The sequence below is a fragment of the Myotis myotis genome, unplaced genomic scaffold, assembly GCF_014108235.1.
Source record: "Myotis myotis isolate mMyoMyo1 unplaced genomic scaffold, mMyoMyo1.p scaffold_m19_p_2, whole genome shotgun sequence".
Classification (NCBI taxonomy): domain Eukaryota; kingdom Metazoa; phylum Chordata; class Mammalia; order Chiroptera; family Vespertilionidae; genus Myotis; species Myotis myotis.
Window position 1 is genome coordinate 56,734,590 of NW_023416324.1, and position 23,400 is coordinate 56,757,989.

General features: G+C 39.5%; 1 protein-coding gene and 1 pseudogene across 1 annotated transcript; both read left to right on the forward strand.

Annotated features, from left to right (window-relative positions):
* Nucleotides 1-626: 626 nt before the first annotated feature.
* IFI44L (interferon induced protein 44 like) lies at nt 627-18,941 on the forward strand. Its single transcript, XM_036351885.1, has 9 exons — nt 627-746; nt 2,396-2,877; nt 4,602-4,650; nt 6,201-6,396; nt 9,351-9,503; nt 10,324-10,495; nt 17,299-17,399; nt 17,676-17,850; nt 18,001-18,941. The coding sequence occupies exons 2-9, from the start codon at nt 2,406-2,408 to the stop codon at nt 18,039-18,041; spliced, it is 1,359 nt and encodes a 452-aa protein (XP_036207778.1). The 5' UTR covers nt 627-746; nt 2,396-2,405; the 3' UTR covers nt 18,042-18,941.
* LOC118678076 lies at nt 16,359-16,515 on the forward strand (annotated as a pseudogene).
* Nucleotides 18,942-23,400: the final 4,459 nt, after the last annotated feature.

Sequence of the window (23,400 nt, forward strand, 5' to 3'; positions counted from 1 at the left end):
AGCTCCTGAGTAGGTAACTAACTGCTTTTTTTCTTGCTGTTTTTAAGATTCTCCCTTTGTAACCTTTGACCCTTTAATTATGATGTATCTTGATATAGGCATCGTTGACTTCATCTTGTTTGAGATGCTGTACTTCCTGTGCTTATATGTCTAATTCCTTGACCAGATTAAGGAAGTTTTTTTGTCATTATTTCTTCAAATAGGACTTTAATTCCTTGCTCTGTCTTCTGCTTCTGGTACCTTATGATACAAATGTTGCTACACTTGTTGTTATCCCAGAGGCCCTTTAAATTATCCTCATTTTTATAGATTTTTTTTTCTCTTTATGTTTCTGATTGGGTGTTTTCTACTACCATATCTTCCAAATAGCAGAATTAGTCCTTTGCTTCATGTAATCTATTGTTAGTTATTAGCTTTATTGGAATTTTTAAAATTAATATTTGGCATTTCATGAAAGCCTATATGTGGGGACATAGGGAATCAAAGATCATTTTCATGTGCTCAGTGGGAATCTTATTCTTTTCTGCTTGGCTTTGTTTTTCTGTCTTTTTCTGGCTGGGAAAAAGAAACTTAATGTCACCTGGCATGCTGCCAGCTGAATGATGCTTTGAGTTTCAGTTTCCTCTCTTTCAGACCAGGAAGGCAAGGATCTCAGCAGAACTTTCTGTCTCCAGAGTGTGGCTGCTGCACAAGCCAGACGGAGCAGTTCATACTCCATTTAGGCCTGATCCAGCTTTTAAAAACAGGTCAGTGACTTCCTGCCATTTAATGTTTTCTCCTTTTGTGAAGAAAATGGCCTGTTTTTGTTTTTTTTTCTTAAAGAGTTTCTGAATGAAATTGGTGCTAATGATCATATTTTTGTTGTTCATATGTTTTGCTTTTTAATGAAAATTTTAAGCACTGGGTACTATAGAGAGAAAATTAACTCTAGTAAAATGTCCATATAGTTGTATCAGATTTGTATTTTGTCTCATTGCTTCCATTTGATGTATTTTCTTCTGACTAATTCTTCCTTATAATGTGTATAACTTGATGTTAAGTGTATTCTTCAAGTTTTTGATTTCAGATTTATAGATTTTTAAATCCAGAATTTCTTCTTTTCTTCTTAATTTTTTCCATTGTGCTGTCAAGCATTAAATCTTATGTTTTAATTATTTGAATAAGCCAAGCATATTTATTTAAAAATCTATGTGGGTAACTCCAATATCAGTTGGGTTTGTTTTCTTTTTCTTGTTTTTGTTTTTTCTTGGCTTTCTAGCATGTTGTTTTGTTTTGTCCTTGTGTTTATGATCAGTATGCGGCATTTGGTATTTTAAAAAAAAAGATTGCAGAGATAATTTGAAGCTAAAACAATGTTCTCTTTATTTACACAAGATTTATTTTTCATGAATCATGCATCTATCTATAGGCACTAGCATTCTCCTTTATCTTAACCCTGTCATAGATTGAGATTATTAGCAAATGGGATTAAATCTGTCTACTCCCAGTCCACCCACCCTCACTTATTCCTTGTTCTTCAGAATCCTAATCCATAGCCTGGAGGGAGAGTTGCGAAGCATTTCCTTGCTGTGCCATATTACCTTAGCTTAATGAGTCTAGTGAACACTTTGGCTAATTTCTCAGCAACTTAGGTACCTCTTCTGTGGTAGATAAATTCACCTCTGGGAAATGTGCTCCCACATGCCAAGCTTAGTTCTCTATATTCACTTCTTTTTGCAATCTTTGGAAAAAGAAAAATGAAAAATCTTCACTGCTTTGTTAGTTCTGTAAATTTTTACAGTTTATCTTGCATTTCTAATTTTTCTCATTGCAAGAATTGGCACAATGGCTATTGTTACATTTTGCCACTCTAGGAACTCCATTACTGTTAACACTCTTCATATTTCAATTTCTTTCTTTGTGAGGTCTTTTCTGTATGAATTCCTCATTTCTATCTTCTAATTCATGATCTAGGAAACTGTGGCCTGTGTGTCAACCACTTGTTTTTGTAAAGAAAGTTTTATTGGAATACAGTCATGATTATTTGTTTACATATTGTCTCTGGCTGCTTTTGCATTGACAAAGTTGTGTAACTGTGGCAGAGACCATATGGCCACAAAGCCCAAAATATTTACTAATTATCATTAAGAAAAGGTTTTCTGATTTATAATTTTTAAATTCTTTACTCACTATGTATTTTATTTTGCCTACTGGTTTAAAAAACTTTATATTTTTATATCCAAATTACCTATTTTTAATATCTACCTATTGTTCCACTTCTATTGCCTTATATTTCAAATAACATATTTTAATTAGGTCAGAGAAAAAATAACTACTAGAACTAGAAGCAGAGATCTCTACTTTGAACCACTATGCTATACTTTCCTCTTAACCTATTATTGTTTTTTTCCATTAGATACAGAACAATGGCAGTGACAACCAGATTGACATGGAATGAGGAAAAGACTCTGCAAAAGCTGCTTGGAAATGTTTCCTTGAGTCTTCTTTATAAGTCTAGTGTTCATGAATGTTCCATTGAAGATATGCTTAATAAGTGCAATCATCAAGGATCCACTATAACAGTGACTTACTTTCCCAACTATATTGTTGGGGCATTTTTACTTGGGAATTATCCTCAAAAGGGTGAATATTGTAGAAATCAAAATTCTTCTTTCTATTTTTCACTTAAAACTAATAAAACTGAAACAACTACATTTTTTAATGTGAAACCAGAAATTGTTTCTGAAAAACTGGAATTTTATTCCTCTAATGATATCATTTTTTCCTTAATTCCACACAAGTCCCAAGTTTTTATTCATCCATCATTAAAGATTCCATTAGGAATAAAAGGTCTCAACTCCACAAATTATTTGGAATGTGAAGTTTTTCGAGTTGAAGGTATGTTAGATACTCCTACATTTTCACTCCAGTCTTTGTGTTTGGTAGGTTATAATCTCTGTATATAAAAGCCTAATATGCAAATTGTCCCCACAGGAGTTTGAACAATCGCTTGCTATGATGTGTGTTGACCACCAGGGGGTGGTGTGGAATGAAGGAAGGCCCCGGCCGGTAGCCAATCAGCCCTGATCACTGGCCAGGCCTAGGGACCCTACCTGTGCAAGAATTTCATGCACCAGGCCTCTCGCTGATCTATAAGCAAAAGGAAATGTGAAAGGAACAAACAGATTTCATGCCATCAATTTTCTCTTTCAGAAACTCCAAATGAAACCTAGGAGACTGGAAAGTATAGGCCGTTGAGCAAACTAAATTGGTAAATGTAAGTGAAGACACAGAAATGGAGATCGGGGTCAGGGGGTGAGAGGAAGAGAGAGAGAGAGAGAGAAAGAGAAAGAGAAAGAAACAGACCTCATTATCATAGCAGGTCTATTTTGGTTTTTGGTTAGTCTGAAAATTTCTAGGCATGTGTATGTGTATATTTCCAAACTGAGTTAATGTGTTGATGTTGCCAGATGGGACTGGCATGGAGTGGGTCTGCCCCTGGCTGGCCTGTAGTGTGTGGGTTCTTGACTTTGTGTAGGAAATATTTCACAGCATGAGTCCAGGTTATTTTGAGAATATGTTTTTACTAAAGCTGGGGACAATGAAACGAAGGACTTAGGGTGGAAGAAGCAATAGGGAGAGCTTAGGTGGTGCTCTGCTTTGGCTCTCTAGAAAGGTTATAGGGAAGAAGTGAGCCAAGGTGGGACTGCTGTTAGCTCACTGGAAAGTGAAGGCCACAGTGATAGAAGTGAGCCAAGGTAGAGATGCTTTCAGTTCACTGGAAGGTCAAAGAAAAAGAGGTCCTTGGAGACAGGATTGGGGAAAGGAGTGGGGAGTAAATCTGGGAAGAGCTGTCACTACCTGCTGCTTCCCTGGTTTTAAACCTCATAGGAACCCTTGGAGTTTAGGAGGAAGTAAAAAGTCCATGCCCCACACTGGGTCTTTGTCTTGAGAGTTTGTATCTCTCTTCTCTGGGTGAGAATCTTAGGGGAGAGTTTCAGCAGAATATTCATTAGCTTTCCAGGTATGTTTTAAATATGCTGATAGATCAAAATGAGTGTACGGGGGTATTTGAGATTTTTCTTTGGCCTGCTTTACTGTTTTAATTTTATCTTGGGTATCTGTGGCTTTAATCGGGTTTTTGCTATTCATTCCCCTGACTTCATCTGTCCTTGGGTTTAGCTGGCACAAATGGCGTTAACTTGGTTTCTGTTCTCTGTTTCCCTGACCAGAGTGATTTAAGCTATGTATCCTCTGGTTAGGGAGAAGAGTTATAAACCATTTGCTCTCAAGTGTCCTTGTTTAGGGAAGATAAAATCTTGTGATTCATTAACTGACTGTAAGTTGTTCAAATTGTTTGGCCCTGTTTAATTATCTTGTCTCAGTTTCCCCATTCTGCTTGCCCAGGAATTTTTCCAGCTTCTTACTATCCTGCCACATTGGGAAGGTACTCTTTCCTCTTCTTATTATGTTGCCAACACTAATTCCTCATTGAACAGCTCAACCCTGAGTTATGCAAGCACACTTAATGCCTTATTTATAAGGTAGACCACATTTAATAAGACTTTAAAAAGAGAACTGAAGAAGTTTAAAAAATTATGATGCTGTTTTATTTCCTATAGGAATTAAGAATAATAAAGGCTACATAAGGAGGATAACAGGAGTTGCACAGTAAGTTGGACTAATTACTCATTTCATCCTATCTAATAAAGAGGAAATATGCTAATTGACCCTCGCACCATCGCAAAGATGGCAGCGCCTACAGCCAATAAGGAGGGAATATGCTAATTGACTGCCCCACCCTCAAGGATAGTGGCACCCACAGCCACAAGATGGCAGTGGCCAGTCCCCTCAGCCCCATTGGGGCAGCAGACATGCGGCAAAGCCCATGGACCCAGCATTGCTGCCCCTGCCTCTAGAGTCCCCCAGTCCCCTCAGCCCCCCAGCTGCCCAGGGCTGGCCCAAGGCACAGGCAAGCCTTGGATGGTAGCTGCCCAGTTGCCCAGGGCCAGTCCGAGGTGCAGGCAAGCCTCGGATGGTGGCTGCCCAGCCACCCAGAGCCAGCCCGAGGCTTAGGTAACTAGGGCCAGCTGAGGCTTGCACTGCCGGCAGTGGCAGCAGCAGAGCTGTGATGGGGTGTCGCCTTCTGCTGATCACCACGTCGCCTCCTGCCCCTGAGGGCTCCTGGACTGTGAGAGGGGACATGCCAGGCTGAGGGACCACCCCCCCCCCCCCGCCCCAGTGCATGAATTTTCATGCACTGGGCCTCTAGTTTAGAATAATTGTACATATGGCATTATTAAAGAAATATCAAAATAAAAATCACTTGGAGTGATAAAAATGAATTATGATGCTATTGACATAATATGTTCAAAGTAGTTTAGAACAATAACAACAAAAATAAAACATGACCAATTGTAGGCCACTTTAAAAATCCACTTGATGACAATTTAACTTCAGGTTTTACTTTCGACCTGTAATATTCAAAGTTTTCTAGACAAAGTCTAGATGACTATTTTAGACAATGTTTCTGAAGTTTTTCTATATGAATAAAGTTTTTGGAGAATGTCAGCAAATTTTCAAAACCAAGCCATCTTTCCCCAATTATAGGTAAATTTCTCTGCATTGCATATATTTTATTTTTATTTCTTTTTAATATAATATTACTACTGAAAATAATAATGCATTTTCACTGTTGTTGATATTTCTTATAGATATATGTGGTCTAAAGCTAATAGTTTGACAATGATTTGGTTGCTGGTCAATGTTTAACTTTAGTCAGATATAGACAAATGCATTTTCTTCAAGCACAAAGTACATAACCTAGTCCAGTGATGGTGAACCTATGACACGCGTGTCAGAGGTGACACCTGAACTCATTTTTTGGTTGAGTTTTCTTTGTTAAATGGCATTTAAATATATAAAATAAATATCAAAAATATAAACCTTTGTTTTACTATGGTTGCAAATATAAAAAAATTTCTATATGTGACACAGCACCAGAGTTTCGTTAGGGTTTTTCAAAATGCTGACACGCCGAGCTCAAAAGGTTTGCCATCACTGACCTAGACCATTCAAATCATATGATAGAAGATTTTAACATAAAGATAATAACTAAGTAATTAAAACATTTTTAAAAATTGGAGTCAAGAAGCTCTGGAAGAATTGTGCTGTTCTTCATGGAAGTTTGGCTGTTGTATTTAACTACCATATTTTAACAGGTTCAGAAATAAGCTCCTATCAGAGCTCAGAGCCTACACACCCTGCACAGATTTGGTTTCAGAAATTAATATTCTCTTGCTGGGTCCAGTTGGGTCTGGAAAGTCCAGTTTTTTCAATTCAGTGAAGTCTGTTTTCCGAGGTCATGTGACTCGCCAAGCTGCAGTGGGGTCTGATGTCACTAGCATTACTGAACTGGTAAGTTATCTCTGAATTTCCTGAGAATTTTTATAAATTACAATTATTAGGTTTATTGATTTTTTTGCCATTTTCTCTCAGACCAATAACCTCCTTTTAATCTACAAACAATTAAATGCTAAATCAACTGTAAAAATGAGTAAAAGTTGAATGAGATCTACCTCCATGAAGTTAAATTATACAGCAAGACTTTCCATTTTTATGGATGCAAGAAGTAGTTATATGAAGAATGATTTTGGGACTTGTACAAAACAGCAACAAAACTGTAAAAACTTTGTGTAAATCTTCAATCATTATATTTAATGTATATTTTTGCTCATGTCCCACATGGCTTTATCTGGATTGAAATGATTTTCTCTTTTTATAAAAAAAAGAAATGGGAATTATGTAATACAGAAGTTCCCATCACATAAGATCATTTTATAAGAAATAATAATGAGCAACAAAATAGCAATTCCCTTTAATGGGTCAACCTTCAGAGAGTAAGTCTATAATTTTCCTACAAACACCTTCTTATTTCTAAACAAATATGTTTAAGGAAATAAATACTAATACCATTTAAAAACTGTTACTCTAAAGATCTGCAAATTATGATGCAATATTTACCTAGAAACTCCCATTTTATGTTTGTCAAAATGATATCATACAATCAAACAAAGAATAATAAAAAATAATAAATAAGAAATTTCATAACCAAGCTGTGTTTATATATCATCACTACAACCTAATATTGTTATCTTCTGATAGGTTATAGGTTATAAGCTGTGCTTTGCCAGTGCAACATTTATCATAAAAATATAATGGCCCACTTTAGTGCCATATTCAATAACTGAAAGCATTTTCTAGGATTTTCAAGAATCACATTTTGTTTGTTGAAGTTGTCTAGATTCTATCCATGTGAGTGGCTTTATTTTATACTAAAGGCCTGGTGGATAAAATTTGTGCACTTGGGGGCGTGGGTCCCTCAGCCCGGCCTGCACTCTCTCATAGTCTGGGAGCCCCATGATCTTGATCACAACCTGAGAGGGAGGCCCTGCCCACCCACTGCAGCTCGTGGGTCTCTGGCCTGGGCCTCCCTCTTTGGGGTGATCATATCATGGGGCAATGGCTGGGCCCCTGACCAATCACATCGCACCTGCCTTTGCTGGCATGGTGCCAGTGGGTGTCATAGCATGGTCATTGAGATGGTCTTTTCGCTGTTCAGCCCTTTGATAGATTTGTATATTACACTTTTATTATTATTTTTTTAATATATTTTATTGATTTTTTACAGAGAGGAAGGGAGAGAGATAGAGAGTTAGAAACATCGATGAGAGAGAAACATCGATCAGCTGCCTCCTGCACATCTCCTACTGGGGATGTGCCCGCAACCCAGGTACATGCCCTTGACCGGAATCGAACCTGGGACCTTTCAGTCTGCAAGCCGACGCTCTATCCACTGAGCCAAACCGGTTTCGGCTACACTTTTATTATTATAGACTAGTAGCCCAGTGCACAAAATTCGTGCACATTAAAAGGGAATTAATTAGCAGAGATATTTTAATATTGCTATTTCCCTTTCTCTATAATAGAAGTGTGAAAGATGAAAGGAAATTAGTAAAATGTATATGAAAATAATATATAAATTTATTAATAAATAAACAGTAACAAAAGGATATAACAACAACAGAGGCATGTTATGAAAACGACAAAAACATGATATGAAAACAACAAAAACAACAGTGATGCAAACAATGACTGATAAAGTGATTAAACTTATTCTAATATCTCCCTGTACACCACATTAAGAGTTAAAACACTTTCAGAGAGCTTGACTAATTCCCTTTTGATGAAGTATTTAGAACTTTAACTGTAACATCACATGCTCTTCAAACTCGCCTAAACGAGCGGTCGAACATCCCTTTCACAATCCAGGACTGCTGGCTCCCAACCACTCGCCTGCCTGCCAGCCCGATCACCCCCTAACCACTCCCCTGCTAGCCTGATTGACATCTAACTGCTCCCCTGCCCGATTGTCCCCAACTGCCCTCCCCTGCAGGCCTGGTCTCCCCCAACTGCCCTCCCCTGCAGGCCTGGTCACCCACAACTTCCCTCCCCTGCTGGCCATCTTGTGTCCACATAGGGGCGGCAATCTTGTGTGTTGAAGGGTTGGTCAATTTGCATATTACTCTTTATTATATTACCTCTTTATTATATAGGATAAATGTGTTTAATATTTGGAAAATCTAGGTAAACCAGCCAGTGAACTGATATTTTAAATGACCAATGCATAAGGTTACCAAATTATTTGTGGATAAAATCTATTTCAAAGTGTAAGATAGATCAGTGAATTTAATGTAACAGAGTATGAAAATGCCACAAATTCCATATTGCAGCTTATTTTTGAGAACTTACCACTTGTTGAATTTTCATGTATATTAATGAGGAATATACAAAATTCTCTGAAAAATGTTAAATTAAATACTTCTTCCCTTAACAACTACATGTGTATGATGCCTGATTTTCTTTATATACTTCAACCAAAACAATATATTACAACAGATTGAATGCAGAGATAGATATGAGAATCCAACTATCTTTTATTAATCCAAACACTAAAAAGATTTGCAAAAAAGTAAATCAATCCCATTCTTTTTAATAATATTTTTGGAAAGTAATTTTATTTTTTCATAGAAATCTTGGTTAGGTTAACATGTAATAGGTTCATAATTACATTTTTAAATGATTTAAGGAATATTTAAAATTTTTTCAGTTTTAATTTATGTCAAGTATTAATAAATGTAACTCGTATGAAATATCTGTGGAATTCTCAATAATTTTTAAGAGTCTAAGGTGATTCTGAGACCAAAATGTTTGAGGATAGCAGTGTTCAAATATTAACCAGTCTCTGGTCTTTCTACTGTCATGAATGCTGGTTGAAGAATGCAATTTTACACCTACCCCTTTTTTTGCAGTATAGGATGTATTCTATTCAAGATGAAAAAGATGGAAAATCTCTGCCATTTACGTTGTGTGACACCATGGGGCTGGATGAGAAAGGGGGAGTAGGACTGTGTATGGATGATATACCCCACATCTTTAAAGGCTGTGTGCCGGACAGATATCATGTAAGAACTTTTTAGTCCTCTAAAACATTTCAAAATAATTTTATTTTGCTTTTTGTTGAATTTTTACTCCATAAGGAATTTTTAACTATCATAAGGTGATTTCAACATTAGACAACACTACTGTACTTTATATGAGTAAGTATTCTCATAAGTAGAGTTACTGCTCTTCTTTTCTATAGAATTCAGAAATATATCCAAAAGGCAGGGTTCTACTTCCAGTAAAAGGTCAGGGAAAAAGGGAGACATCTGTAATATTTCCAGCAATAAAGATCAATTTAAAACATAATGAATCAATCTTTTACTATGTTTTGTCATCTATTTTCCTAATCCTAGAAAGATTATTGTCTTGTGGTAAGGCAATATTAGCATGAATTTGAAATTTGGTATTTCTTCTGTTTTACTATAGTTTTTTTTTTTTCTTCTGGAAAATAAAAAGAAATTATAGTATTTTACTTTTAATGGGATTTGCAGTGTATTTTCTCCTTTTCTCTCTATTCATTAGTAAGTATGTAAAATGCTTAGAGAGGAGTCTTAAATGGTGTTTAGCATTGATAATGGTCATTTTTCTGGATAATGTGAATTATGGATAATTATTCACCAAAATAACAAAGTGGGTTTTTTTTTTTATAACAAAGATATAATGCATTATGCTCTCAGTGGAAAGAAAATATGGAAGGGGCAATATTAATAAATCTGGGGGAAGAGGAGCTGTAGGAAGGGAAAATTATGGGGGTTAATGGTGGTCACATTTGAAAAATGAATTTTGTCTTAAAGAATTCAGCAGAGACTCTCTAAATGTTACCTTATGTTCCTCTAACAGTTTAGGCCCCAGCAACCAATTACATCCAGACATCCTACCTTCATCACCTCTCCATCACTGAAGGACAGGATTCACTGTGTGGCTTATGTTTTAGATATCAACTGTATCGACAGTCTCTCTTTTGAAATGGTGGCAAAGTTCAAACAAGTTCAAAAAATAGTTTTAAACTATGGTGAGTCTCATTTCACTAATTAATATTTTTTATTTTGAAATAATTATAGATTCATAGGCAGTTGCAAAGTAATACAGAGAGGTGCCATGTACGCTTTATCCATTTCCTAAGCGCTGGGTTGATTGGTGCACACCCTAAGTCCTACTCTTCAATCCTGAAAGACTAAAATGGCCATAGCTTTTTGTCTTCTGTGGTTTTCATGTGACTTGATAAGGGAATCATCTCCCCACATCATGTGACTAGACCAGAATGATCAAAACCAGGAAATTGACATTGTTTTAATTTGTGTGTATAGCTCTATGCTGTTTTATCACGTGTACTAGTAGATTCATGTGACCTAGTACTATAATCAAGATACAGAAGTATTCAATCACCACAAAATCCCTCTTACGATACCTCCTAATCCCCACTATTCCTAATTCTTAACAGTAACCAATCTCTTCTCTCATTCCATAATTTTATTATTTAAGAATATTGTATAAATTAGAGGCCCAGTGCACGAATTTGTGCATGGGTGGAGTCCGGGTGGCCCCGATCAGGCAATCAGGCAGGGTGGGCCAGGGGGAGGGGACACAGGAGGTTGGCCAGCCGCCCCGCCCCCAATGGGGGTGATGAACTCTTTTAGCTTTTTCTTGCTTGTGAAGCTCTTTATGTGGCCTTCAATTCTAAATGAGCTTTGCTGGGTAGAGAAGGGCGTGGCAAGAAATATTTGAAGTGCCCAAGAGCAAGGACCTGCAACCAGGGTGACCTTCCTTTTGAAAGGAGGCGGCTTCTCCAGGGGCGAGGATTCGGTCTCCATGAAACCTGGGTCAGTCTTTGCATTGGGCGAGTGGAATCGCTGAGGCCTATTTTAGAATCGCCAAGGCTGAGAGCGTGATCTCAGAACAGTTAAAAACACATTTGTGAAGGGATGTTATGGGTTCTCTCTCATCAAAAAGCCTACGCATATCTGTGCTACACTAACAGGGTTACTTTAACACTGAAGCCTCCATCTGCAAGCCCACCCACCTCCAGGAGCTGGCGGGAGGTTGAAAGTGGCCGCGTGGTGCCAGGCGACCTAGCAGGTGTCAGTGGCTCGCCCATCTGAGCCCAGGGCGCGGGGAGAGGGGCTCTGACATCACCACTACGCAGAGGATTTGACAGCATCGGCAGCAGCTTCAGACTGTTGCTATTTTGTTTTATTCTTTATCTCCTTTTCCCTTTAAACTTCTCCAGGCTGTGTGCGTTCAAGAGAGGAGCAGCCTTTGCAGCCTCCTCGGCAGAGAGCACACCTTCGATCTGGGTTCACACGCAGCCGGACAGAGTCCTGTTTAGAAACCAGTGTGGGTCTTGCATTAATTGCTCTATTACCGATAAAGAGGTGTTTAGATTCTGGCACGTAAATATGTTTCCTGCTTATCCGTGGGGCCTAGAGGCCGAGCGCAGCCACAGGCACAGCCACAGTTCTTCACTCACTCACAGGCCTCCATAGGATGCAGGCGCTCTGCACACAGAGCGGGCCGGCGAGCAGAGTCGGGCAGCAAAAGCAGAACACGGCCATCCGCAGCCCTGCTTTTCCCAGACCTCCTGTCTTAGTTCTGATCTGCCCGCTCTGGGTCTGTAGTGTCTTATTCTTGAGGCAGATTCAGGCATCTAGGGGACATGATGTTTATCACACGCTGTTTCTCCATGTGGGTGGTCAGCACGGGTTCTGAATCAGGCTGCCTCAGCATTGTGCTGGTGGTGGGGGGTGGGGGGGGTGGGGAGGCAGTATGAAGGTGTGAACACAACCCACGCGGACTCCTCACTGAGTGCCTTCCGTATACCTTCTGTATACCTGGCGGGGGTCTCCCCTCAGAAGGGGTGCCAATAGCTCAGTCGGTGCTCCCTGTGCCTGCGACCAGCAGGTGTGGGGGAGCCTGATAGGGGGTGAGGCCAGTGAGCGGGAGGGGCCACAGGAGATTGGGGGGGGCCTCAGAACGTTGGTGGTGGGGGGGTGCCAATCCGGGCTGGATCAGACTGGTTGGCTGCTGCAATGTGCATCATAGCCACCAGTAGTTCCAATTCTGGTCGTTCCACCTTAAGGGTTGCTGGGCTTTTATATATATAGATGGAATTATACAGTATGTCATTTTTTGACAATTTTTTCACTCAATCTCATATTCTTTGAGGTCCATAGAAATTGTTGTATTGTTCATTCCTTTTTATTGTTTAGTAGCATTCCATGGTATAGATATACCACAGTTTAAACATTCTCTATCAAAGGATATTTTGATTACTTCTAATGTTTGGCTATTGTAAATAAAGCTTCTACAGACATTAGTATATGAGTTTTTTTATAGTTGTTCTTTATCAAGATGAGGAAGTTCTTTGTTTCTAATTCTCTGCATTTTGATTTTTTTATCATGAATGGGTGTAGAATTCGTTTTTCTCCATAGATTAACATAATCATGGGATTTTTTTCTTCTTTAGCCTGTTAATATGTTGGATTATATTGATTGATTTTGAACCTTGAGTCAGCCTGGTTTCCTTAGAATAAAACCCATGTATTCATGGCATATAGTTCTTTTTATATATTGATGAATCCTATTTGATAATATTTTATTAAAGATTTTTACATTTATATTCATAAGGGATATTGGTCTGTAGTTTCTTTTTTGGTCTTTGTCAGGTTTTGGTATCAGGGTAATACTGGCCTTTTAGAATGAGTTGGAAAGTGTTCCTTCCTCTTCTATGGTATTTCTGAAAGAGATTGTGTAGAATTGGTGTTAATTTCTCTTTAAATATTTAGGAGAATTTTCTAATGAAACTATCTGGGCCTGGAGACTTCTTTTTCAGCAGTTTTAAAATTAAAAATTCAATTTAAAAATAGTTATAGAGCTGCTAAAATGACCTACTTTATATTAGGCAAGTTGTGGTAGTTGTTGGGAACTTAGATGACTGATTATGGACTTTTCCCGTTTTCAACTCCAAGCATTGAGCACTGCTTTAGTAATGTCACACAGATTTTGGTGTTATATTTTCATTATCATCTGATTTAATACATTTTTAAATTTTCCTTGGGACATCCTCTTGACTCTTGAATTATTTAGAGTATATTGCTTAGCTTTTAAGTGCTTGGAGTTTTTCCTGCTACCATTCTGTTACTGACTTTGAGATTGATTCCATTTTGGTTAAAGGACATACTCTGATTTAAATTGTTGAAAATTTTTTGGAGTTTGATTTATGTCTCAGTTTATAGTATGTCTTGATAAATGTTCCATAGGTGCTTGAACATAATGTGTATGCTGCTGATTTTTGGCATGTCCTACAGATGTCAATTAGGTTAGATTTTCTTCTTTTTGTTATAAGTAGTTCTTGATTACATCATGGATGTTTTGGGTACTGCGCTATGAGACTCTGGATCTTGTTTAAATCTTATGTTTTAGCACACCTCTCCTGACCTTGTGCTTGTAGGAGTGAGAGTACAGGCTTCCTACTAAGCTTTGTTTGACACCTTTAAGGAGGAAGAGCATTTTTATATTGATCCCATATGGCTTACACTTATACCACAGGGGGATAGGAGTCTCATTAAGGCTGGATAAATGAATGGTGGTTAAAGTTTCAGTTTCTTTTATTTATTTTATTTACTTATTTATCTTTTTCAGTCTTCTCAGCTCAATTTTTATTTTTCAGAGCACAAAAATTGCCTGAGAGGGAGATGGGATCAAACCTGCCCGTTACCGTTTTTTAAAAAATTTCTTTATTGATTACGGTATTACATATGTGTCCTTATCCCCAAATTACCTCCCCGACATCCCTCTCATGCCCTCATCCCCCTGGTGTCTGTGTCCATTGGTTAGGCTTATGTGCATGCATACAAGTTCTTTGGTTGATCTCTCCCCCTTACTCCCACCCTCCCCTACCTTCCCGCTGAGGTTTGACGGTCTGATCGATGCTTCTATGTCTCTGGATCTGTTTTTGTTCATCAGTTTATGTTGTTCATTATATTCTCATTTGGCTTCCTCTGACACTGGTACTGTGGTTTAGGTGGAAGTCCTGGATTCCCAAGTAGCCTCTATTGAAATTATTAAGGGGAACCTAGTACTTGGTCTTATTCTATGATACTACCCTAGCAGAGGGTGGAGGGTTTACAAGGGGAGAGATGCTTCCATGGATGAAACTGAGGTTATTTTCTGTGGTGTTTGGCTTGGATAGTGTAGCTGTTTTCTGAAAGTTTTCTGTCTTGCTAGGTTGTGTCTTTTCTCATGCTTTGGCTAGAAAGAACAGACTTCCCTCCCCTCTCCTCCTTTTTCCTCCAGTTTTTTTTCCTTTTCTTTTGCCAGCTCCAATCGGCATTTTCTAGTTGCAAGCTTCTCCAGCTGTTAATAGGTGATATATGAAGCAGAAAGAAAACCTGGAGAGCTCACCACCACATTGTTCCTTGGATCCCAAGGTCCCTAGACAGTCTGTCTTCTTCTCTCCACCTTTCCATCTTGGCATTCAACTTATATATAATGCAGTGCTTTTAGCTGTACTTAGTGGAAAGAATTGTTTGTCTTTTCTATTTGGTCCAGAACTGGGTGGAAGTCTTCTCATTGAACTTCCACAAATTTTAGTGTAAAGACTTTTGTTTGAGCACTTATACTCCAGAGCCTCACTGTTTAGTATATCAATAAAAAGTCCACTTGTATTTAGGTTCTGAAAAATAAAGCTGTGCAGTTTAATGTACAGACCATGGTCTTAGTGGATAACTAAGATTTCTTTTTAAACAGTCAGAATTTTTGATCTTTGGAAAGTTAACTCAAGTGCACTGAATTTATAATCTCCTCTTCTATAAAATGGGAATGGTAAGTTCTGCATCTAAAGATTGTAGTAAACATTAAATATACTCAATGTAAATATATAAGCATTTAGCAGATCTAAAAACATAGTGGATTTGGGATAAGACTGAGTTACAGAAGTGTTCAGATTTAAAATTAGTTTTTTAAGGGCCTATGGCTGCATACCATGTTGGGTGGCAATGCTTAATGCATGTAACTGTGCTGACTTACAGTCTCTAAGAAGATATTGCATTAATTTGGAAAGAGAAGAATTGCATTGTAACAGAAGTTGGAAAAAATTTATGCCTGTCAATTGAGTCCTGCCCTCTATCAAAGTTTTGGGTTTTTTTGTTGTTGTTTGTTTGTTTTTTTAAATATATTTTATTGATTTTTACAGAGAGGAGGAAGGGAAAGGGATATAGAGTTAGGAACATCGATGAGAGAGAAACATCGATCAGCTGCCTCCTGCACACCCCACACTGGGGATGTGCCCACAACCAAGGTACATGCCCTTGACTGGAATCGAACCTGGGACCTTTCAGTCCACAGGCCGATGCTCTATCCACTGAGCCAAACCAGGCAGGGCCAAAGGCCAGGTTTTAATTAGCCAACTTTACTAGTTATTCATCAGGGACATGAATGAGGAGAAGATAGTAAAGACCTTCATTTTGTAATAAGAGATTATAAACTCAAGGTTTCTGTAAGGAGGAAATTCTAAAAAGCTCTACAAAAGAAGTCTCAGAAGCAGTCTGGAAATCTCAATTTTATAATATTTTTTTTTCTGGGAAAGCAATTGTTACTAAAGGAGAGCTTTGATTAGGTTAGAAGTCAAATGAGATTTATTCGTCTCTGTGGTGTGAGAGAGAGGGCAAGAGGTCCTTAGAAATATGAAAACAGTGTATTTTGCTTTTATAAATGTAGACACACAACCCTCCCCACTTTATCTCTTTCTTGGGTTCCTTTTAGTTGTCAAGGTCTATCAGCCACTCCCCAAAAAACACTTTAAAATACACTATTTGAATGGAATAATAGATGATTACAACATAGTGTGAATTTAGTTGCATTTAAAAATGATTTCTCTCTTCGCTTCTCGGCCTTTTGGCTAAGATCAAGTGTAGTATCTGTTCTTATCAGTTTAAAAATGATTTCTCATTGGAAGAAAACTATTATTTTTCCTAATAGAAGTAATTCACGTCCCATATTGAGATGTATAGGGGATAATTCATTCTCCAAATCTTTTTTTTTATTGTCTTAAGTTTTACATATGTCTCCTTTTCCCCCAATTGACCCCCCTCCACCAGCCACTCCCACCCCGGGCAAGCCCCACGGCCCCAGTGTCTGTGTCCATTGGTTATGCTAATATGCATGCATACAAGTCCTTTGGTTACTCTCTAACCACTCCCCTCCCCTGTCATTTGTCTCTGGATCTATTTTTGTTCATCAGTTTATGTTGATCATTATATCCTATACATCAGTGAGATCATGTGATATTTATCTTTCTCCGACTGGCTTATTTTGCTTAGCATAATGCTCTCCAGTTCCATCCATGCTGTTTCAAATGGTAAAAGTTCCTTCTTTTTTATAGCAGCATAGTATTCCATAGTGTAGATATACCATAGTTTTTTAATCTACTCATCTGCTGATGGGCACTTAGGCTGTTTGCAAATCTTAGCTGTTGTAAATTGTGCTGCTATGAACATAGGGGTGCATATATCCTTTCTGGTTGGTGTTTCTGGTTTCTTGGGATATAGTCCTAGAAGTGGGATCACTGGGTCAAATGGAGTTCCATTTTTAATTTTTTGAGGAAACTCCATACTGTCTTCCATAGTGGCTGCACCAGTCTGCATTCCCACCAGCAGTGCACGAGGGTTCCTTTTTCTCCACCTCCTTGGCAGAACTAGCCGTTTAGTTCTCCAAATCTTAAAACCATCCTACAGAGAACTGATTTTATACATACTTAATTACCTTGTTGACACATTGCTGATTATGATATAAAATAACTGATTTATCTACTTGATCTAGGTGTACCACAGGTAGCCTTGCTGACTAAAGTGAAAAATTACCATGGTGTTCTTCAAGAAGACTTTTTAAACATGAATAATTCTATGACTTCCCAAAGCCAGGTAAAGAACACTGTTTGTAACCAGCTATTGTCATAATAATATTATACTCTGTGTGTGTATGTGTGTTTGAGTGTGCTCACACTACATATTCATAGGTAAATAAAGAAATGATCAATTGACTGGTTAAATTTCATTTTAAAACTGTAATTATCTGAATTATAATTAGATTCTGAAGATAATTTGTTAAGTCATTGTTTTGTTTATTTTTTGAATTATATTTAAATTCAGTCAAATTTTAGATGTAAGACTGGTCCTTATTAAATAATTTTTCCACAGATAATGAAAATCCAAGCCATGCTAAAAATTCCTATTTCTAATATTCTGATGGTTGAAAATTATGCTCCCGAGTGGGAGCAGGACCCTTTAAAGGACGTTCTGATCCTCTCTGCGCTGAGGCAGATGTTACGAGCTGCAGATGACTACTTAGATGATTTGCCTCCTGGAATAACAGGTAATCTGGCCCCTTCATGCTCCTCTCATCAAACCCTGGTTCTTTTTGAAAAACCCTAATCTATACATCAGTTAGATGTCTGGTGTCCTTCTGCTTGCCATAGTACTAACATGTATGCTTTGTTTGGACTCTTTTTTGCTTTGTTTTCAGATGAAGTTGCAGGAATGTCCCAGATCAACATGTGCGATTAGTTGCCTTTTTTCTGACACTTGGCCCAGACCTGGATTGGCCTGCCTCACTTAGAGTCAATCTCTGCGGACAGCCTCCTTGGGACTTTGCCTCCATCATACTTTGCCTTCTGTCCCTGACAGCATCTAACTGATGGTTCATTCTAGGATCAGTCAGACCTCAAGCTCTAAGGCCAACTCTGAGCAGTGGTGGATCACGATATCCCTACTGCAAACCACCCTTCATATTTCTGCACCACTTACAATTTACTTTTTGTGACATGTTCCTAAACCTCCCCAGCAAAATTAACTATTCCCCTACCTCTTCATCTATAACACTTCATTTAAAACTTCATGTGCATGGTAATCCGATTGAATAATAATTATTCAATGATTACATAGATATCTGCTTCCTTAAATAAACAGTGAATTCTTTAAAAAGCCAGGTTTGGATTTTACTTATCTTGTATTCACAGAGCTTAACACAGTGTCTGGCAGGAAGCAAGCATACCCATCATTATGCATCTCTTTCAACCCCCCCAGAGTGATAGCATATGCTTAAATTTTTCTCATTATAAAAGGGAAGACTATAAAAGAATGAAACCCCTGAGAGAAGAAATGGAAATAAAGGAGGGAGAATATTTCACTTACCTCTGAATGAAAATATGAATTTAAATTAATTGAAAAGAGCAAATATTTTTTAAGGAGTTAGATTTTTCTTTCTGTGAAAAAAATAAAATTTATTCTTCTAAAGGACCCATGCCTGATTTTCATTAATTGAATTGCAAACCACTCTAACCATGTCTCCAAAGCAGAGAATTAAAATAAGATTACTAGTGCAAGTCAATAAGGCGTTTATCTTATACAAGTGCTCCCAAATGATTCTGACATCCTTCAGGCATCTGTAGAAGTTAGGACTATAAATAAGTAAATGAAATAATTTAAAAATATATGTTTAAATTTTTTACCCCTAAAGCCTTCTTCACTATTTCCTCCAAATTTCTTAGACTTTTCAACTGAATATGCTTTGCTTCAGTAGTTATTTATATTAAAGTAGTCAAATTTATGTGTGAATTATTTTCAGAATTATTTTCTTCTTTGAGAAGTCCTGGGTATTACAAAGGCAAGAATTCCTTAGAGATAGTTACGGAAAAATATTTTTTCCTAAAACAGCCTTTGGCAAACTACGGCCCGCGGGCCGGATCCGGCCCGTTTGAAATGAATAAAACTAAAAAAAAAAAAAGACAGTACCCTTTTATGTAATGATGTTTACTTTGAATTTATATGAGTTCACACAAACACTCCATCCATGCTTTTGTCCCGGCCCTCCGGTCCAGTTTAAGAACCCATTGTGGCCCTCGAGTCAAAAAGTTTGCCCACCTTTGTCCTAAAACAAAACTTCAGGTGAAGCTGTGCTCAAATGAATGTCTAGGAGCCATGATTCAATGGAAAAGGTAAATGGGATCTTCAGATATAGGAATAGAATCATCATAGATATTGAGGAGTAGAGCCAGAAGCAGATACTAGGAACAAAAGTAACGTAATAGTTAGGATGGTTATAACATGGATCTAGGAAGCAACAAATCCAATAAAAAAGGTGTGTTTGTCTTCATATAATCCAGGGGAAACAGCCATAACCATTGTTCTTTGGGAAAGATTGAAGAACCACCATTCTGCTCACCAATTATGGGGTCATAACTAATCCATGTCAAGGGTAGATTCAGCAAAAATCTTGGCAGAGGAAGATTTTGCTAGATGCAAAATTTGATTCAAGGTGCAATTTCTTATTTGAAGGGGTAACATACAGTAAGATTATGAAGGAGATGACGATTCTGAAAGGAAGAGGAGTAATTGAAAGATCAAGAGATAAAGAATAAGGGACTGTCCAGGTGAACCAACATTGAGGCTACCAAAAGTTTCTTTTTTTGTACTAAAATGTATAGTGTTAGACAAATGATATCACAATTTCTAATCCCATGGCTCTGTACTACTTTGGGAACATTTAAAAATCCAGTGGAATTAAGTGTATATTTGGAATTTTGGTTGGAAAAGGATGGAAGGTGGTCTCAAAAAGGGAGAAAATAAATAAGTGGGACTACATCATATTAAAAAGCTTCTGCACAGCAAAGAAAACCATCAACAAAATGAAAGGGAAACCTACTGAATGGAAGAAAATACTTGCAAATCATATCTATCTATATAAAAAGGCAGTGTCCGACATGACCAGGACAACCAAAGGACCGACCGGTTGTCTCCCCCCAGCCGATAGGGGACTGGTGAGCTGCTGCAGGCAGCAGCGAGTGGCTCAAGCTGGGCCAGCCCCTACCCTCCCCCTGCAGGTGGCGCAGCTGAGCCTGTGCCAGGCAGAGGCAGGAGAGATGTGTCCTGCACCCTGCCAGGTTCTCAGACCCCCATGCCAGCATTGAGGCCTCAGATGCCAGCGCTTTGTTATCTGCCACAACTCCGAAGCCCTGGCACTGCCCAGGCAAAAGTTTTGTGTGCCTCACCTATCTGGCCTGGAGCCAGTTTCTCCATCTACTCTTGCAACCTGCTGCCCGCCCACACTCAGACACCTGACCCAGGGACTCACAGCTGGCGAGCCCAGACGATCCTTCCCACCCTCAAGGGTCCGAGGGCCTCAGCAGCACCTGAGCCCACCTGAGGCTGCGACCTGCCCCTGGGAGAGTGGGTCTGGGCTAGGGATCCACGGCCTCTCCTCTGCAATGTCCCACCCAGCAGTGGGGGAGGGGTCAGCCCCCCCCCCCTTTCCAGTTCCATCCCAGCGCAGAGACTGGGGCACTTCTCCATCCCCCACACCCTTCGAAACCCTGCAAAGAAGTGCCCGCCCGCCCTGGTGGCTCAGGCTCCCCACCCTCTTGAGCCCGCACCTGGCCTTGCCAGTGGCTGCCACTCCCCTCAGCCATCAGCCCACTGGCACGGGAGGAGAGGAGAAGAGGAGGGAAGCTGTAGGTGCGACTCTGTCAGGTTCAACCGGCCTGCCTGAAAGCTCTCCCCGTGTGCCTCCCTGCCCTGTCTCTGCTGACCCGACGGGAAATGTTATGCCCAGATTTCAAGATCCCCAATAAAACCACACCAGGGAGCCAGTCAGTCCGATGCAAAAACAGAGGGTCCTTTATACAAGCTCTCTTGGTCCCCGCCTTGCCTCCATTACTGGATGCAAGAGAGAGCCCCGAGTCCCAAGAGAACAAAGAATTTATAGGGCTTGGGGTCCGGGGTTGGGGCAGGGTGGAGCTAGGGTCTAGTTACACAAAGACAGGGGGGGTGGCCAGCATACTTTTGGCCTTGGGCTAGTTTCCCCCGCTTTCCCATTGGCCAAGATAAGGGCAGGCTGAGTGACTGATACACCCTGCGGCTTTTTCTTGGAAGAGGGGTTAAGGACACAGCCATCAGTCCTGCTTTGTCCTTTCAGACCCTGCCCCTGATGAGAGTTCATCAGGGTTGCCGCCATCTTGGGAAGGTCAACACCCAGCTGACTGCCATGGCCTCAGGCAGTAGACGCCCCGCGGTCGCCAAGACAAAGAGGTCATGGAGGGTCAAGACACCGCCTCTGGTTGAAGCAGATGCTGTGGGAACAAAGGGACCAAAAGAAATGGTTACGTCCAATAGCCATCTAACTCCACACTTGATGTGCGAATTAGTCATTGTTAGAACCAAATTTATTACTGGTGTGCCCCATTTTAAGCAGACCCCCCAAATAGACTTACCACATTGATAAGTTCACTTTACTACAGAAAGAATGCACAAAGAATCTTGAAATAAGCAAAATATTTTGCACCTCATAGTACGAAACGTTTAAACATCGTTAAAAATAATCCAGCCCTCACAGGGGCTCTGAAGCTTTCTTAGCTTTACCATAAAAGTAAAAAAAAAAATAAAATAACATTTCAACAACACTCCTTTCTGGACAAAATTCTTTCTTTTTAAATTTTCTCCAAGTAGTAAATACATAGTTCATAATGTATCCTTTTTTTCCTAATAGGTGTGTATATCATTGTTATAAGATATACCATGTGGTATATAATTGTTGTTTTTATTCTACTGTTGACACTATTATAGATGTCTCCCATTTCCCCCCCCTTTACCCTCCTCCATCCAGCCCCCCCACCTCTGGCCATCACCACACTTTTGTTTATGTCCATCCCCCTGCCCTCTGACCTATATAATAAAAGGCTAATATACAAATTGGCCAAACGGTGGAACAACCAGTTGCTGTGATGCACACTGATCACCAGGAGGCAGACACTCAATGCAGGAGCTGTCCCCTCTTGGTCAGTGTGCTCCCACAGGGGGAGTGCCACTGAGCCAGAAGCCCTGAGCTGGGCTCACGGCTGGCAAGTGCAGCAGTGGTGGCAGGTGCCTCTCCTGCCTCTGTAGCAGAGCTAAGGATGTCTGACTGCTGGTTTAGGCTCACTCCCCCAAGGACATCCCCTGAGGGCTCCCAGATTGCAAGAGGGCACAAGCCAGACTGAGGGACCCCAGCCATATGCACATTGGGGGCGACCAGGCTGGCAGGCGAGGGCCATTAGGGGCAACCCAGCAGGCAGGCAGAGGAGGTTAAGGGCGATCAGGCAGGCAGGGGAGCAGTTAGGGGCATTAGGCAGGCAGGCAGGTGAGTGGTTAGGAGCCAGTGGTCCTGGATTGCGTGAGGGATGTCCTACTGCCATTTTAGGCCCCATCCCTGGGATGGGGCCCTAACCCGGCAGTCGGACATCCCCTGAGGGGTCCTGAATTGGAGAGGGTGCAGTCGGGCAGAGGGACTCACCTCACCCCTTTGCAAGAATTTCGTGCACCGGGCCTCTAGTATCTGATAAGAGACTAATACACAAAATATATAAAGAATTCGTGCATCTCAATAGCAGAAAAACAAACAATTTGATTTAAAAATGAGCGGGACAGCTCATTATTGATGTATAAAAATGTCATCGATTTATGAATATTAATTTTGTATCCTGCTACTTCACTGAATTCATTTATTAGTTCCAGTAGTTTTTTGGTGGGATCTTTAGGGTTTTCTATACATGGTAGCATGTCATCTGCAAATAATGACAGTTATACTTCTTCCTTCCCAATTTGGATGTCTTTTATTTCTTCTTGTCTGATTGCTATGGCTAGAACTTTTAATACTATGTTGAATAAAAGTAGTGAAAGCAGACTTCCTGCATTGTTCCTGATCTTAAGAGAAACACTATATCACATGATTTCACTAATATGTGGAATGTAATGAACAAAATAAAGTAGAAACAGACTAATAGAAACAGGGAACAGATTGACAGCTGTGGGGGATGTGGTTGGGGGTTAGGTAAAGTAAATGAAAGGATTAAGAAAAAGATTTATAGGTATCAGTATGGTGATTATCAGAGGG